The sequence below is a fragment of the Heterodontus francisci genome, chromosome 20 (genome assembly GCF_036365525.1).
Source record: "Heterodontus francisci isolate sHetFra1 chromosome 20, sHetFra1.hap1, whole genome shotgun sequence".
Classification (NCBI taxonomy): domain Eukaryota; kingdom Metazoa; phylum Chordata; class Chondrichthyes; order Heterodontiformes; family Heterodontidae; genus Heterodontus; species Heterodontus francisci.
In genome coordinates, this window is record NC_090390.1 from 91,370,649 (window position 1) to 91,388,686 (window position 18,038).

An 18,038-nucleotide genomic window follows, 5' to 3' on the forward strand; every position below is an offset into this window, starting at 1 on the left:
GGATTTAAACCCATGTCCCCAGAGCAATAACCTGGGTCTCTGGTTTATTATTCCAGTCACAATACCACTATACCACCTCCTCCCCTATACTGGGGAGTAAGGAAATGGCAAAGAAACTAAACAAATACTTTGTATCTGTCTTCACAGAGGAAAATACTAAAAATATCCCAGAAATAATGGTGAATCAAGGGACTAATGCAACCGAGGAACTGCAAGATATTAATATTCATTAAAAAAGTACTAGAGAAATTGATGGAACTTAAAGTAGATAAATCCCCTGGACCTGATGATCTATATCCCAATGTTGGAAGAGGTAGCTGTAGAGTCAGTCAATGCATTGGTGATCATCTTTCAAAATTCTATGGACACTGGAATGGTTCATGCAGTTTGGAAGGTAGCAAATGTCACCCCACTATTTAAGAAAGGAGAGAGAGAGAACACAGGGAACCACAGACCTGTTAGCCTAGCATCAGTTGTAGGGAAAATGCTAGAATCTATAATAAAGAATATGATAACAGGGAAGATCTTGTTTGACCAACTTTATCGAATTTTTTGAAGAGGTAACAAGGACGATAGATGAGGGTAGTGTAGTTGATGTGTCTACATGGATTTTAGCAAGGCTTTTGACAAGGTCCTACATGGCAGACTGGTTAAAAAAATAAAATCCCATAGGATCCAGGGAAAAGTAGCAAGGTGGATACAAAATTGGCTCAGTGGCAGGAAACAAAGGTTAATTGTTGACGGCTGTTTTAGCGACTGGAGGGCTGTTTCCAGAGGCGTTCCGCAGGGCTCAGTACTGGGTCCCCTGCTTTTTGTGATGTATATTAATGATTTGGACGTAAATGTAGGGGGAATGATCAAGATGTTTGCAGACGACACAAAGATTGGCCGTGTGGTAGATAGCGAGGAGGATAGCTGTAGGCTGCAGGAAGATACTGATGGTCTGGTCAGATGGGCAGAAAAGTGGCAAATGGAATTCAACCTGGAGAAGTGTGAGGTGATGCATTTGGGGAGGTCAAACAAGGCATAGGAATACACGATTAATGGGAAAATACTGAGCAGTGTAGAGGAAGTGAGGGACCTTGGAGTGAATGTCCACAGATCCCTGAAGGTAGGAGGACAGGTCGATAAGGTGGTTAAGAAGACTTATGGAATCCTTTCCTTTATTAGCCGAGGTATAGAATATGAGAGCAGGGAGGTTAAGCTGGAATAGTATAACTCATTGGTTAGGCCACAACTTGAATACTGTATGCGGTTCTGGTCACCTCATTACAGAAAAGATGTAATTGCACTAGAGAGGGTACAGAGGAGATTTACGAGGATGTTGCCAGGACTGGAAAAATGCAGCTATGAGGAAAGATTGGATAGGCTGGGTTGTTATCCTTGGAACAGAGAAGGCTGAGGGGAGATTTGATTGAAATGTACAAAATTTTGAGGGGCCTGGATAGAGTGGAGGTGAAGGGTCTAGTCACCTGAACAGAGAGGTCAGTGACGAGGGGGCACAGATTTGAAGTGATTGGTAGAAAGATAAGAGGGGAGATGAGGAAAAACATTTTCACCCAGAGGGTGGTGGGGGTCTGGAACTCACTGCCTGAAAGGGTAGTTGAGGCATAAACCCTCAACTCGTTCAAAAGAAGTCTGGATATGCACCTCAAGTGCCTTAAACTGTCGGACTACAGACCAAATACTGGATGGTGGGGATTAGAATAGGTGGATCGTTTTTTGGCCGGCACAGACATGGATGGGCCAATTGGCCTCTTTCTGTGCCTTAAACTTTCTATGATTTTATGATTCTATGACACGTAGAAAATAGTGATAGGATTGGGCAGAGTCAACATGGATTTGTGAAAGGGAAATCATATTTAACAAACCGGTTGGAGTTTTTTGAGGATGTAACCAGCAGAATAGACAGGGGAGAACTGGTGGATGTGGTATATTTAGATTTTTAGAAAGCTTTTGATATGGTCCCACACAAGAGGTTATGTACGACCATATGAAGATATGAATTAGGAGCAGGAGAAGGTTGGTAAACAAAATTACAGCACATGGGATTGGGGGGAATATACTGGCATGGATTGAAAACTGGTTAATGGACAGAAAACAGAGAGTAGGAATAAATGGGTCATTTTCAGACTGGCAGCTGTGACTATTGGGGTACAGCAAGGATCAGCGCTTGGGTCCCAGATATTCACAATCTATATCAACGATTTGGATATGGGGATTAAATGTAATATTTCCAAGTTTGCAGATGACACTAAACTAGGTGGAAGTGTGAGTTGTCAGGAGGATGCAAAGACACTTCATAGGGATTTGGAGAGGCTAAGTGAGTGGGGGAAAATTTGGCAGATGGAATCCAATGTGGAGAAATGTGAGGTGATCCACTTTGGTAGGAAAAACAGAAATACAGAGTAGTTCTTAAATGGTGAGAGGCTGGAAAGTGTTGGATTTCAAAGGGACTTGGGTGTCCTTGTTCATGAGTCACTGAAAGCTAACATGCAGGTATAGCAAGAAATTAAGAAAGCAAATGGTATGTTGGCCTTCATTACAAGAGGATTTGAGTAAAGGAGTAAAGATGTCTTACTGCAATGATATAGAGTCTTGGTGAGACTGCACCTGGAGTATTGTGTGCAGTTTTGGTCTCTTTACCTTCTTTTGGGCCTCCTTATCTCGAGAGACAATGGATACGCGCCTGGAGGTGGTCAGTGGTTTGTGAAGCAGCGCCTGGAGTGGCTATAAAGGCCAATTCTGGAGTGACAGGCTCTTCCACAGGTGCTGCAGAGAAATTTGTTTGTTGGGGCTGTTGCACAGTTGGCTCTCCCCTTGCGCCTCTGTCTTTTTTCCTTGGGTATGTTGGCCTTCATTACAAGAGGATTTGAGTAAAGGAGTAAAGATGTCTTACTGCAATAATATAGAGTCTTGGTGAGACTGCACCTGGAGTATTGTGTGCAGTTTTGGTCTCTTTACCTAAGGAAAGATATACTTGCCATAGAGGGAGTGCAACGAAGGTGAGGGATTGTTCTATGAGGAAAGATTAAATAGACTGGGCCTTTATTCTCTGGAGTTTAGAAGAATGAGAGATGATCTCATTCAAACATACAAAATTCTTACAGGGCTTGACGGGGTTGATGCAGGAAGGATGTTTCCCCTAGTTGGGGAATCCAGAATCAAGGGACAGGCCATTTAGGACTGCGATGAGGAGGAATTTCTTCACTCAGAGGATGGTGAATCTTTGGAATTCACTGCCCCAGAGGGCGGTGGAGGCTCAGTCTTTGAGTATGCTCAAGACAGAGATTAATAGATTTCTATATATTAAAAACATCAAGGGTTACGGGGATAGTGCAGAAAAATGGTGTTGAAGGAGAAGATCAGCCATGATCTTACTGAATGGTGGAGCAGGCTCGAGGGGCTGAATGGCCTCCTCCGGCTCCTATTTCTTATGGTCTTATATTGTCTCTTACTTTTTTCGTTGTCCATGGCTGTCTTTTTTGGCAAGTAGAGCTCTTGCTCCTTATGGGTATAAACCCAAGGACTGCAGCGGTTCAAGAAGGTAGCTCACCTCCACCTTCTCAATGGCAATCTGGGATGGGCAATAAATGCTGACCTAGCCAGCGACACCCACGTCCCGTGAATGAATAAAAATAATAAAAACTGTTTCTGTATCATATTAAATTCTTTTCTGAACACCTCCCACTGATCTGCTGTCATTTTCCCCCATACCAGATTTTCCCAGTTTACTGTGGACTGTCTCATCCCATTGAGTCTGCCTTCCCTAAATCTACAATCTTAGTAGCTGTTTCACGTTCCTCCTTTTCAAACAGTAGACTGAACTCAACCATATCATGTTCGTTACTAGATAAATGTTGATACACCGTTAGGCCATTAACTAAATCCGGCTCATTATTCATTACCAAATTTAATATGGCACGCCTCCTTGGATTATGAATTATGCTTCCTCACTCTTATCCAATTAGCTCCTCCCTCTAACTCCTGAAAATTTGACTTGTTTTTGACTCCCGAGACGCAATGCCAAGGGAAATTGATGATTCATTCAGCAAGAAATGGCAAAGCTTGTTTGTTTCTTTTCATTGGCCAATAACCAATCATGACACAGCAAGGAAAACCCCACAAATAGCAATGAGAAAAATGACCAGATACTCTGTTCTAGTGGTGTTGGGTGAGGGGTAATATTGACAGGACACACCAAAAATAGAAGGATATGGTAGTAGGGTGAGATGAACTAAGGTGGGAGGAGGATCACGTGGAGCATAAATAACAAAGCACAGAGCAATCGGGGCAAATGGCTCGCTTCTGTTGCTGTAAATTCTATATTATTTTGAAATAAGTAAAGAAACTGAAACAGAAATCCCCCGAAACTGAGGGACACGTCAACAGGAGACGTAGAGACAGGCAGAAGGGTTGGGACAATGCTGAGTCTGACTGGCTCATTCTAAGAATTTACCAAACCTCTTGTCATTCTTTTTTGTTTCACACTCTGTTTCTTCATTTACAGGAATAAAACAGAAGAAGCAGAGGCACCTGATCCTACTAGTCAGCATCCTGGTGGTCACTGGAGTAATCATATTGGTGACAATAGCTGTAGTACAGAACAGGTCACTCCCACAGAAACTGAAGGTAATTGTGAGCAGTGTCAGGAGACTGCTAATGGTCTGTCAGTGATATGGGGGGAGTGTTGAAATGGCCAGCAACCTGAAGCTCAGGGTCATGTTTTCGGACAGAGTGGAGGTGTTTCGCAAAGCAGTCACTCAATCGGCATGTGAGCTTCCCAATGCAGAGGCGACCACATTGTGAGCAGCCAATACAGTATACTAAATTGAAGGGAAATTACTAAAATCTATTATTAAGGAGGTTATAGTAGAATACTTAGAAAATCATAATGGGATCAAACAGAGTCAACATGATTTTGTGAAAGGGAAATAGTGTTTAACTATTTTATTAGAGTTCTTCTAATAAAAAAGGAAGTAACAAGCAAGGTGGATAAAGGGGCACCTGTAGATGTGGTGTACTTAGATTTCCAAAAGACATTTGATAAGGTACCATATCAAAGGTTAGTACACAAGATAAGAGCTCATGGTGTTGGGGGTAACATATTAGCATGCATAAAGGACTGGTTAGCTAACGGGAAGATATTAATGACTTGGATGAAGGGACTGAATGTATGGTAGCTAAATTTGCCAATGACACCAAGATAGGAAGGAAAGTAAGTTGTCAAGAGGAAGCAAAGAGTCTAAAAAGGATATAGATAGGTTAAGTGAGTGGGCAAAATTTGGCAGATGGAGTATAATGTGGGAAAATATGAACTTGTCCACTTTGGCAGGAAGAATAGAAAAGCTGTATATTATTTAAATGGAGAGAGATTGCAGAACTCAGTGGTACAGAGGGATCTGGGTGTCCTGGTACATGAATCACAAAGGGTTAGTCTGCAGGTACAGCAAGTGATTAGGAAGACAAATGGAATGTTGGTGTTTTTTGCAAGGGGATTTGAGTATAAAAGTCGGGAAATTTTACTGCAGCTGTACAGGATCTTGGTGAGACCACATCTGGAGTACTGTGCACAGTTCTGGTCTCCTTATTTGGAAAAGGATATAATTGTGTTAGAAGCAGTTCAGAGAAGGTTCACTCGACTAATTTTAGGATGAAGGGCTTATCTTATGAAGAAAGTTTGAGCAGGTTGGGCCTGTACGTATTACAGTTTAAAATAATGAGATGTGACCTTATTGAAAAATAAAAGATCCCGAGGGGACTTGATAGAGTGGATACCGAGAGGATGTTTCTTCTTGTGGGGAAGACTAGAACCAGGGGACACAGTTTAGGAATAAGAGGTCTCCTTTTTGAGATGAAGATGAGGAGAAATTTTTATTCTTGAAGAGGCGTAAGATTGTGGAATTCTCTTCCCCAGAAAGCAGGGTCATTGGAGACTGGGTCATTGCATTTATTCAAGGCTGAGTTAGATAGATATTTGATAGAGAAGGGAGTCAAGGGTTTTGGTGGACAGAAAGGAAAGTGGAGTTGAGACCATAATCAGATCAGCCCTAATCTTATTGAATGGCAGTGCAGGCTCGAAAGGTCGAATGGCCTATTCCTGCTTTGAAGACCTATGTTCCTACGTTCCAATCCGTGGGGAAGAAACTTGCTCAACCCCAGGCAACAAACTCTTTCAATCCCAGACAAACCACTCGCTCAATCCCAGACAAACCACTCGCCCAATCCCAGCCAAACCACTCGCCCAATCCCAGCCAAACCACTCGCCCAATCCCAGCCAAACCACTCGCCCAATCCCAGGGAATCCACTCGCTCAATCCCAGACAAACCACTCACTCAATCCCAGGGAACCCACTCACCGAATCCCAGGGAACCCACTCGCCGAATCCCAGGGAACCCACTCGCCCAATCCCAGAGAACCCACTCGCCCAATCCCAGAGAACCCACTCGCCCAATCCCAGAGAACCCACTCGCCCACTCCCAGCCAAACCACTCGCCCAACCCCAGCCAAACCACTCGCCGAATCCCAGGGAACCCACTCGCCCAATCCCAGAGAACCCACTCGCCCAATCCCAGAGAACCCACTCGCCCAATCCCAGCCAAACCACTCGCCCAATCCCAGGGAACCCACTCGCTCAATCCCAGACAAACCACTCACTCAATCCCAGAGAACCCACTCGCCGAATCCCAGGGAACCCACTCGCCCAATCCCAGGGAACACACTCGCCCAATCCCAGAGAACCCACTTGCCCAATCCCAGCCAAACCACTCGCCCAATCCCAGAGAACCCACTCGCCCACTCCCAGCCAAACCACTCGCCCAATCCCAGCCAAACCACTCGCCCAATCCCAGGGAACCCACTCGCTCAATCCCAGACAAACCACTCACTCAATCCCAGAGAACCCACTCGCCGAATCCCAGGGAACCCACTCGCCCAATCCCAGGGAACCCACTCGCCCAATCCCAGAGAACCCACTCGCCCAATCCCAGCCAAACCACTCGCCCAATCCCAGCCAAACCACTCGCCCAATCCCAGCCAAACCACTCGCCCAATCCCAGGGAACCCACTCGCTCAATCCCAGACAAACCACTCACTCAATCCCAGAGAACCCACTCGCCGAATCCCAGGGAACCCACTCGCCCAATCCCAGGGAACACACTCGCCCAATCCCAGAGAACCCACTCGCCCAATCCCAGAGAACCCACTCGCTCAATCCCAGCCAAACCACTCGCCCAATCCCAGGGAACCCACTCGCTCAATCCCAGACAAACCACTCGCTCAATCCCAGAGAACCCACTCGCCCACTCCCAGCCAAACCACTCGCCCAATCCCAGCCAAACCACTCGCCCAATCCCAGGGAACCCACTCGCCCAATCCCAGGGAACCCACTCGCCCAATCCCAGGGAACCCACTCGCTCAATCCCAGACAAACCACTCGCTCAATCCCAGGGAACCCACTCGCCCAATCCCAGGGAACCCACTCGCCCAATCCCAGGGAACCCACTCGCTCAATCCCAGAGAACCCAATCGCTCAATCCCAGGGAACCCACTCGTTCAATCCCAAGGAACCCACTCGCCCAATCCCAGGGAACCCACTCGCCCAATCCCAGGGAACCCACTCGCTCAATCCCAGAGAACCCACTCGCCCAATCCCAGGGAACCCACTCGCTCAATCCCAGGGAACCCACTCGCTCAATCCCAGAGAACCCACTCACTCAATCCCAGACAAACCACTTGCTCAATCCCAGGGAACCCACTCGCCCAATCCCAGGGAACCCACTCGCTCAATCCCAGAGAACCCACTCGCCCAATCCCAGGGAACCCACTCGCCCAATCCCAGAGAACCCACTCGCCCAATCCCAGGGAACCCACTCGCCCAATCCCAGGGAACCCACTCGCCCAATCCCAGAGAACCCACTCGCTCAATCCCAGAGAACCCACTCGCCCAATCCCAGGGAACCCACTCGCCCAATCCCAGGGAACCCACTCGTTCAATCCCAAGGAACCCACTCGCTCAATCCTGGAGAACCCAATCGCTCAATCCCAGAGAACTCACTCGTTCAATCCCAGACAAACCACTCGCTCAATCCCGGAGAACCCACTCGCTCAATCCCAGAGAACCCACGTGCTCAATCCCAGACAAACCACTCGCTCAATCCCAGGGATTTCACTCGCCCAGTCCCAGAGAATCCACTCGCTCAATCCCCGTGATTTCACTCGCCCAATCCCAGACAACCCACTCGCTCAATCCCAGGGAACCCATTCGCTCATTCCCAGGGAACGCACTCGCCCAATCCAAAACAACCCACTCGCTCAATCCCAGGGAACCCACACGCTCAATCCCAGGGAACCCACTCGCCCAATCCCAGGGAACCCACTCGCTCAATCCCAGGGAACCCACTCGCCCAATCCCAGGGAACCCACTCGCTCAATCACAGAGAACCAACTCACTCAAACAAAGGGAACCCACTCGCCCAATCCCAGGGAACCCACTCGCTCAATCCCAGGGAACCCACTCGCCCAATCCCAGGGAACCCACTCGCTCAATCACAGAGAACCCACTCACTCAAACAAAGGGAACCCACTCGCCCAATCCCAGGGAACCCACTCGCTCAATCCCAGGGAACCCACTCGCCCAATCCCAGGGAACCCACTCGCTCAATCACAGAGAACCAACTCACTCAAACAAAGGGAACCCACTCGCCCAATCCCAGGGAACCCACTCGCTCAATCCCAGGGAACCCACTCGCTCAATCCCGGGGAACCCACTCGCCCAATCCCAGGGAACCCACTCGCTCAATCACAGAGAACCCACTCACTCAAACAAAGGGAACCCACTCGCCCAATCCCAGGGAACCCACTCACTCAATCCCAGGGAACCCACTCGCTCAATCCCAGGGATTTCACTCGCCCAATCCCAGACAACCCACTCGCTCAAATAAGGGCCTCTGCCAGCTGTTGCTGGGATTTTGCCAGTGGGGTGGATGTCTTGGAAAATGAGGCCCCCTCCCTGCAGGCTTGGGGAGGTGGGGGGTTCCCTCCTTTGTGGGCAATTTGTGGCCCACAGAGGACACCCACCAGGAACAAATATACCCCCCAGGACCACCTCCCCCTGGACCGAATGCCCACAGCCCCACCTCCCTCTCTGGGGCCTTCCAGTCTTGCCCCAGCAACTCCACCTCACTAACTTGAGGTCTGGGGTTCCACCAATGGGCCTGGGTCTGAGGCGTCTGCAGTACTGGCAGTGGCCACTGCTCCCAGTGGCACTGCTGAGCTGCCAGCCCTGTGATTGGTCGGCAGCACTTGGGGGCGGGATCCCCGTCCTTATTCAGAGTTTAAATGTACAGGGATCCTGCCTCCTGAGACTTTGACCCCAAAAGACTGGAGGATCGCTCGGGGGGTCAGCAGAAATGAAGAGGCGGAGTTGCCCCCGATTTTCCAGCCTATGCTGGAAGCCCCGCCTCCTGCATAAAATCCAGCCCCAGGTTATTGAGTGATTCAGGAAATCGATTGATCAGACTTGTAATGGTCAGATGATCAACTAAACTTCCCAGCTCACACCAAAGCTGTGAAGATCAGTTTTCCATATGTTCCGTGTTGAGTGATTAACATTACAACTCTCTCTCTTACTCTGTTCCTGTTTCACCTCAGTGACATCAGACCGCCAATCATCCAGGACTCTTGATGATCATTCGGTTCTATGTTTATCAACTTCCTTCAGGCCCTATTGCCTCAGTGTTTCCATTCTCCAGACTGTCCCACAGCCTCAATGTTTTCCACCTTGGAAGGTGAACAGGAGGTCACACCAATGACGAACAGCAGCACTTCATAGTTCACTTGTGTGATAGTTTATCAGAAGCTCACACTGTAGGCAACATGGTCCAAGGTATGCCTACAGACTCTGATCTCCCAGAGCAAAGACAGCCTGGCAGCATGACACCAGCCCCTGCTGTGAGCAAGACAAGAGCCCAAAGTCTGGGAACCCATGGGTGTGAGATCCTGGCTGCATTTAAAATGGGCAAAAGGGAGTAATAATGCAGTTTCATGCTCCTGTGATGTACTTTCTAGATATTGGGTCTGAGGAGTGAATAGATTTCCTAGTTAGTGTTATAATGTAGAATAATCTAATGTGTATTTCACTGCTGAATGATGCTTTGTTCCATTGCCTGTCCAACAGTATGGGATAGTGCTCGATGCTGGCTCCTCTCACACTGCCTTGTACATCTACCAGTGGCCAGCTGAGAAGAAGAATGACACTGGCCTAGTCAAGCAGTTGAAATCCTGCAAAGTAAAAGGTACATGTTTTCCCTCTTAAAGTTACTATGTGGGTTACTCAGCCCTTAAGGCAACAGAAGCCACAGATGAAACCCTCTGGGAGAGGGTTGGGGGTTTCTAAAGAAAGGGGGCACATATCAGAGTGTCCGAGGGTCCTGCATTTATATCAGGCCCCCACAGTGCATTTGGGAGCTCGATTTAAAACTGGCTGCTGTTGCACAGGATCCCCAGGGGTGAAAGGGAACTCCCTGTGGGCCAACAATTCTGCCTTCCCCCAACCCCTATCGTCAGCCTCCCCTCCCCTTTCCATTGCTCAGGAAACCCCACCACCCCTCCCCATCGTACACCTGCTTTTCCCCCTTCAGGACTTGCTTCGCCCCTCCTGATCTCAGACTCTCTTTCTGCCCCCACACTCACAGAGCCCCAGCTGCAGGTTCCTGCTACTGGTTCCCTCCCACCTGCCAACCTGCCCGTCTCTTTGTTTGGCTAAAAGCAGGTGATAAAAAATGTTTTTGAGGTCCTGCCGTCAGGATTAGCCTTGTTGCATTCTTCAGCTGTTTTTGTCCTCACCCTCCCTCTAAATATTGGGACCTGTATGTCTTGCTCACTACAAGATGGTTATAAATTCACTTGGCAGTTGACTTTGAAAGATATGTTTCTTTGTTCCCAGGTTTGGGAGTGTAGGTACTGCCTGATCAGTCAGAGTGTTGCTGGCATTGGCCGGTCCTGGTTCATCTACACCAACAGATTAATGGTTGGGAATTATTTCATACCCACCCAGTCCAAAGGAAGAGTTGGATAGCTGAACATACACAGATATTTGGAGAAAGGGAGGATTTGGCCAACAGGTCCACGCTGGTGTTTATATTCCCCATGAACCTCCTCCCACCCACTTCATCTCATCCTATCAACATACCCTCCTCTTCCTTTCTCCATCAGGTATTTATCCAGCTTCTCCTTAAATGCATCTAACTATTAACCTCACCCACTCCCTGTGGTAGCACGTTCCACGTTCTCCCCACTCTCTGGTAAAGAAGTTTCTCCTGAATTCCCGATTGGATTTATTAGTCACTTGTCTTATATTTATGGCCCCTAGTTTTGGTCTCCCGCACAAGTGGAAACATCTTTTCAATGTCAACCCTATTAAACACTTCTGTCATTTTAAATACTTCTATCAAATCACCCCTCAATCTTCTCTTTTTCTAGAGAAAAAAGCTCCCATTCTCTCCTATTTCCACAGAGCTAAAGCCTCAGATCCATGGTGGAGATTTTAATAAGGGGGATTCCAATGACTCTGTTTTTCACCTGCTTTGTGAATATATATTCAAAATCGCTCTCAGCTCATGGGTGGGGGAGAGACAATTGGTTGAAACTACTCGTCCAGGATAGAGAGGGGACATCAGCTAGCTTTCCTGTTGCTAACGTCAATCCAGTGACACCCTGCTCAAAGTGCTTGCGTGTAGATCTGGGGTGAGGAAAGGATGCAACTCTAACTCTTGGCTGAAATAGTGAAGGCCTTGTGCCTGGACAGTGGAAAATGCCCTCCAGACAGACTGTGCCCAGGTCTGGAGAAGGACAAGAAAGTCTGAGCCACATCCCTGTCTGTCCAGTCCTCCCTGTAAGACCAGTCTAAACCCACCTGTCCCAGAAAACCATCATCCCTCCAAAGCTAACAACCCCTTCCCCAACCTAGGAGAATGGATCAAGGTCATGGTGGGATGGATATGGTGAACCTCTTCCTCTTCCTTTCTCATTCACTTCCTATTTTCTCTTTCTTTATCTCTCCCCTCTCTTTCTGTCTCTCCCTCGTCTCCCTTTCTCTCTGCTTTCTCTGTTTCTTTCCATCTCTCCGTCTCTCTCTCTTCTGTTGTCTCTCCCTCTCGTTATCATACTTGACCTCATCCTCACCAATCTGCCTGCTGCAGATGTTTCTGTCCATGACCGTATTGGTAGGAGTGACCACCGCACAGTCCTTGTGGGGACGAAGTCCCGCCTTCACATTGAGGATACCGTCCATCGTGTTGTGTGGCACTATCACCGTGCTAAATGGGATAGATTTCAAACAGATCTAGCAATACAAAACTGGGCATCCATGAGGCGCTGTGGGCCATCAGCAGCAGCAGAATTATACTCAAGCACAATCTGTAACCTCATGGCCCGGCATATCCCCCACTCTACCATTACCATCAGGCCAGGAGACCAACCCTGGTTCAATGAAGAGTGTAGGAGGGCATGCCAGGAGCAGCACCAGGCATACCTCAAAATGAGGTGTCAACCTGGTGAAGCTACAACCCAGGACTATCTGCATGCCAAACTGTGCAAGCAGCATGCAATAGACAGAGCTAAGCGATCCCATAACCAACGGATCCGATCGAAGCTCTGCAGTCCTGCTACATCCAGTCGTGAATGGTGGTGGACAATTAAACAACTAACTGGAGGAGGTGGCTCCACAAATATCCCCATCCTCAATGATGGGGGAGCTCAGCACATCAGTGCGAAAGATAAGGCTGAAGCATTTGCCATTAGGGCGGCACAGTGGCGCAGTGGTTAGCACCGCAGCCTCACAGCTCCAGCGACCCGGTTTCAATTCTGGGTACTGCCTGTGTGGAGTTTGCAAGTTCTCCCTGTGTCTGCGTGGGTTTTCTCCGGGTGCTCCAGTTTCCTCCCACAAGCCAAAAGACTTGCAGGTTGGTAGGTAAATTGGCCATTATAAATTGTCCCTAGTATAGGGAGGTGGTAGGGAAACATAGGGAAGGTGGGGATGTGGTAGGAATATGGGATTAGTGTAGGATTAGTATAAATGGGTGGTTGATGGTCAGCACAGACTCGGTGGGCCGAAGGGCCTGTTTCAGTGCTGTATCTCTAAACTAAACTAAACTAAACTAAACAATCTTCAGCCAGAAGTGCCGAGTTGATGATCCATCTCGGCCTCCTCCTGAAGTCCCCAGCATCACAGATGCCAGACTTCAGCCAATTCGATTCGCTCTGCGTGATATCAAGAAACGATTGAAGGCACTGGATACTGCAAAGGCTATGGGCCCTGACAATATTCCGGCAATAGTACTGCAGACCTGTGCTCCAGAACTTGCCACGCCCCTAGCCAAGCTGTTCCAGTACAGTTACAACACTGGCATCTACCCGGCAATGTGGAAAATTGTCCAGGTATGTCCTGTACACAAAAAGCAGGACAAGTCCAACCCGGCCAATTACCGCCCCATCAGCCTACTCTCTATCATCAGTAAAGTGATGGAAGGTGTTATCAACAGTGCTATCAAGCGGCACTTGCTTAGCAATAACCTGCTCAGTGATGCTCAGTTTGGGTTCCGCCAGGGCCACTCAGCTCCTGACCTCATTACAGCCTTGGTTCAAACATGGACAAAAAAGCTGAACTCAAGAGGTGAGGTGAGAGTGACTGCCCTTGACATCAAGGCAGCATTTGACCGAGTATGGCATCAAGGAGCCCTAGCAAAACTGAGGTCAATAGGAATCAGGGGGAAAACTCTCTGCTGGTTAGACTCATACCTAGCGCAAAGGAAGATGGTTGTGGTTGTTGGAGGTCAATCATCTGAGCTCCAGGACATCACTGCAGGAGTTCCTCAGGGTAGTGTCCCAGGCCCAACCATCTTCAGCTGCTTCATCAATGACCTTCCTTCAATCATAAGGTCAGAAGTTCGCTGATGATTGCACAATGTTCAGCACCATTCGCGACTCCTCAAATACTGAAGCAGTCCGTGTAGAAATGCAGCAAGACCTGGACAATATCCAGGCTTGGGCTGATAAGTGGCAAGTAACATTCATGCCACACAAGTGCCAGGCAATGACCATCTCCAACAAGAGAGAATCTAACCATCTCCCCTTGACATTCAACGGCATTACCATCACTGAATCCCCCACTATCAACATCCTAGGGGCTACCATTGACCAGAAACTGAACTGGAGTAGCCATATAAATACCGCGGCTACAAAAGCGGGTCAGAGGCTAGGAATACTGAAGCGAGTAACTCACCTCCTGACTCTCCAAAGCCTGTCCACCATCTACAAGGCACAAGTCAGGAGTGTGATGGAATACTCTCCACTTGCCTGGATGGGTGCAGCTCCAACAACACTCAAGAAGCTCAACACCATCCAGGACAAAGCAGCCCGCTTGATTGGCACCCCATCCACAAACATTCACTCCCTCCACCACTGACGCAAAGATGCACTGCAGCAATGCACCAAGGCTCATTAGACAGCACCTTCCAAACCCGCGACCTCTACCACCTCGAAGGACAAGGGCAGCAAATGCATGGGAACACCATGATCGGCTGCAGAACATTCTGAAGGGGGAGGGTGAACAGCCAGTTGTCGTTGTGCACATAGGCACCAATGATATAGGTAAAAAACGGGATGAGGTCCTACAAGCAGAATTTAGGGAGTTAGGAGCCAAGTTAAAAAGTAGGACCTCAGAGGTAGTAATCTCAGGATTGCTACCAGTGTCACATGATAGTCAGAGTAGAAATGAAAGAATAGTCAGGATGAATGCGTGGCTTGAGAGATGGTGCAGGAAGGAGGGGTTCAGATTTTTGGGACATTGGGACCGGTTCTGGGGGAGGTGGGACTATTACAAATTGGACGGTCTACACCTGGGCCGGACTGGAACCAATGTCCTTGGGGGTGCTTTTGCTAACGCTGTTGGGGAGGGTTTAAACTAATGTGGCAGGGGGATGGGAACCAAATGAGGAGGTCAGTGGACAGTAAGGAGGTAGTAACTAAAGCCTGTAAGGAACTAGATAATGAAGTCAGCGTGACTAAGGGAAAGAGTAGACAGGGAGCAGATGATGAAAGCAAAGGGACTGGTGGTCTGAGGTGCATTTGTTTTAACGTAAGAAGTGTAGTAGGTAAGGCAGATGAACTTAGGGCTTGGATTAGTACCTGGGAGTATGATGTTATTGCTATTACTGAGACTTGGTTAAGGGAAGGGCATGATTGGAAACTAAATATCCCAGGATATCGATGCTTCAGGCGGGATAGAGAGGGAGGTAAAAGGGGTGGAGGAGTTGCATTACTGGTCAAAGAGGATATCACAGCTGTGCTGAAGGAGGACACTATGGAGGAATCGAGCAGTGAGGCAATATGGGCAGAACTCAGAAATAGGAAGGGTGCGGTAACAATGTTGGGGCTGTACTACAGGCCTCCCAACAGCGAGCGTGAGATAGAGGTACAAATATGTAAACAGATTATGGAAAGATGTAGGAGCAACAGGGTGGTGGTGATAGGAGATTTTAATTTTCCCAACATTGACTGGGATTCACTTAGTGTTAGAGGTCTAGATGGAGCAGAATTTGTAAGGAGCATCCAGGAGGGTTTTCTAGAGCAGTATGTAAATAGTCCAACTCGGGAAGGGGCCATACTGGACCTGGTGTTGGGGAATGAGCCCGGCCAGGTGGTTGAAGTTTCAGTAGGGGACTACTTTGGGAATAGTGATCACAATTCCGTAAGTTTTAGAATACTCATGGACAAAGACGAGAGTGGTCCTAAAGGAAGAGTGCTAAATTGGGGGAAGGCCAACTATACCAAAATTGGGCAGGAGCTGGGGAATGTAGATTGGGAGCAGCTGTTTGAAGGTAAATCCACATTTGATATGTGGGAGGCTTTTAAAGAGAGGTTGATTAGCGTGCAGGAGAGACATGTTTCTGTGAAAATGAGGGATAGAAATGGCAAGATTAGGGAACCATGGATAACAGGTGAAATTGTGAGACTAGCTAAGAGGAAAAAGGAAGCATACATAAGGTCTAGGAGGCTGAAGAAAGACGAAGCTTTGAAAGAATATCGGGAATGTAGGACCAATCTGAAACGAGGAATTAAGAGGGCTAAAAGGGGTCATGAAATATCTTTAGCAAACAGGGTTAAGGAAAACCCCAAAGCCTTTTATTCATATATAAGGAGCAAGAGGGTAACTAGAGAAAGGATTGGCCCACTCAAGGACAAAGGAGGAAAGTTATGCGTGGAGTCAGAGAAAATGGGTGAGATTCTAAACGAGTACTTTGCATCGGTATTCACCGAGGAGAGGGACATGACGGATGTTGAGGTTAGGGACAGATGTTTGATTACTCTTGGTCAAGTCGGCATAAGGAGGGAGGAAGTGTTGGGTATTCTAAAAGGCATTAAGGTGGACAAGTCCCCAGGTCCGGATGGGATCTATCCCAGGTTACTGAGGGAAGCGAGAGAGGAAATAGCTGGGGTCTTAACAGATATCTTTGCAGCATCCTTAAACACGGGTGAGGTCCCGGAGGACTGGAGAATTGCTAATGTTGTCCCCTTGTTTAAGAAGGGTAGCAGGGATAATCCAGGTAATTATAGACCGGTGAGCCTGACGTCAGTGGTAGGGAAGCTGCTGGAGAAGATACTGAGGGATAGGATCTATTCCCATTTGGAAGAAAATGGGCTTATCAGTGATAGGCAACATGGTTTTGTGCAGGGAAGGTCATGTCTTACCAACTTAATAGAATTCTTTGAGGAAGTGACAAAGTTGATTGATGAGGGAAGGGCTGTAGATGTCATATACATGGACTTCAGTAAGGCGTTTGATAAAGTTCCCCATGGTAGGCTGATGGAGAAAGTGAAGTCTCATGGGGTCCAGGGTGTACTAGCTAGATGGATAAAGAACTGGCTGGGCAACAGGAGACAGAGAGTAGCAGTGGAAGGGAGTTTCTCAAAATGGAGACGTGTGACCAGTGGTGTTCCACAGGGATCCGTGCTGGGACCACTGTTGTTTGTGATATACATAAATGATTTGGAGGAAAGTATAGGTGGTCTGATTAGCAGGTTTGCAGACGACACTAAGATTGGTGGAGTAGCAGATAGTGAAGGGGACTGTCAGAGAATACAGCAGAATATAGATAGATTGGAGAGTTGGGCAGAGAAATGGCAGATGGAGTTCAATCAAGGCAAATGCGAGGTGATGCATTTTGGAAGATCCAATTCAAGAGTGAACTATACAGTAAATGGAAAAGTCCTGGGGAAAATTGATGTCCAGTGAGATTTGGGTGTTCAGGTCCATTGTTCCCTGAAAGTGGCAACGCAGGTCAATAGAGTGGTCAAGAAGGCATACGGCATGCTTTCCTTCATTGGACGGGGTATTGCGTACAAGCATTGGCAGGTCATGTTACAGTTGTATAAGACTTTGGTTCGGCCACATTTGGAATACTGCGTGCAGTTCTGGTCGCCTCATTACCAAAAGGATGTAGATGCTTTGGAGAGGGTGCAGAGGAGGTTCACCAGGATGTTGCCTGGTATGGAGGGTGCTAGCTATGAAGAGAGGTTGAGTAGATTAGGATTATTTTTATTAGAAAGACGGAGGTTGAGGGGGGACCTGATTGAGGTGTACAAAATCATGAGAGGTATAGACAGGGTGGATAGCAAGAAGCTTTTTCCCAGAGTGGGGGATTCAATTACTGGGGGTCACGAGTTCAAAGTGAGAGGGGAAAAGTTTAGGGGGGATATGCGTGGAAAGTTCTTTACGCAGAGGGTGGTGGGTGCCTGGAACGCGTTGCCAGCGGAGGTGGTTGACGCGGGCACGATAGCGTCTTTTAAGATGTATCTAGACAGATACATGAATGGGCAGGAAGCAAAGAGATACAGACCCTTCGAAAATAGGCGACAGGTTTAGATAGAGGATCTGGATCGGCGCAGGCTTGGAGGGCCGAAGGGCCTGTTCCTGTGCTGTAATTTTCTTTGCTCTTTGTTCTTTACCACCACCTGCAAGTTCCCCTCCAAGTCACAC

General features: G+C 47.9%; 2 protein-coding genes across 6 annotated transcripts in view; one reads left to right on the forward strand and one right to left on the reverse strand.

Moving 5' to 3' along the window:
• aldh18a1 (aldehyde dehydrogenase 18 family, member A1) overlaps window positions 1-18,038 on the reverse strand; it is an 875,135-nt gene that overhangs the window by 630,079 nt on the left and 227,018 nt on the right. The gene's annotated exons all lie outside the window — the stretch shown is intronic.
• entpd1 (ectonucleoside triphosphate diphosphohydrolase 1) overlaps window positions 1-18,038 on the forward strand; it is a 267,499-nt gene that overhangs the window by 198,200 nt on the left and 51,261 nt on the right. For all 5 annotated transcript variants that reach the window (XM_068053230.1, XM_068053229.1, XM_068053228.1 and 2 more), the window contains 2 exons: window positions 4,511-4,632; window positions 10,179-10,296. In XM_068053230.1, the coding sequence (XP_067909331.1) occupies window positions 4,511-4,632; window positions 10,179-10,296 (240 nt within the window). The remainder of the gene's footprint in view (window positions 1-4,510; window positions 4,633-10,178; window positions 10,297-18,038) is intronic.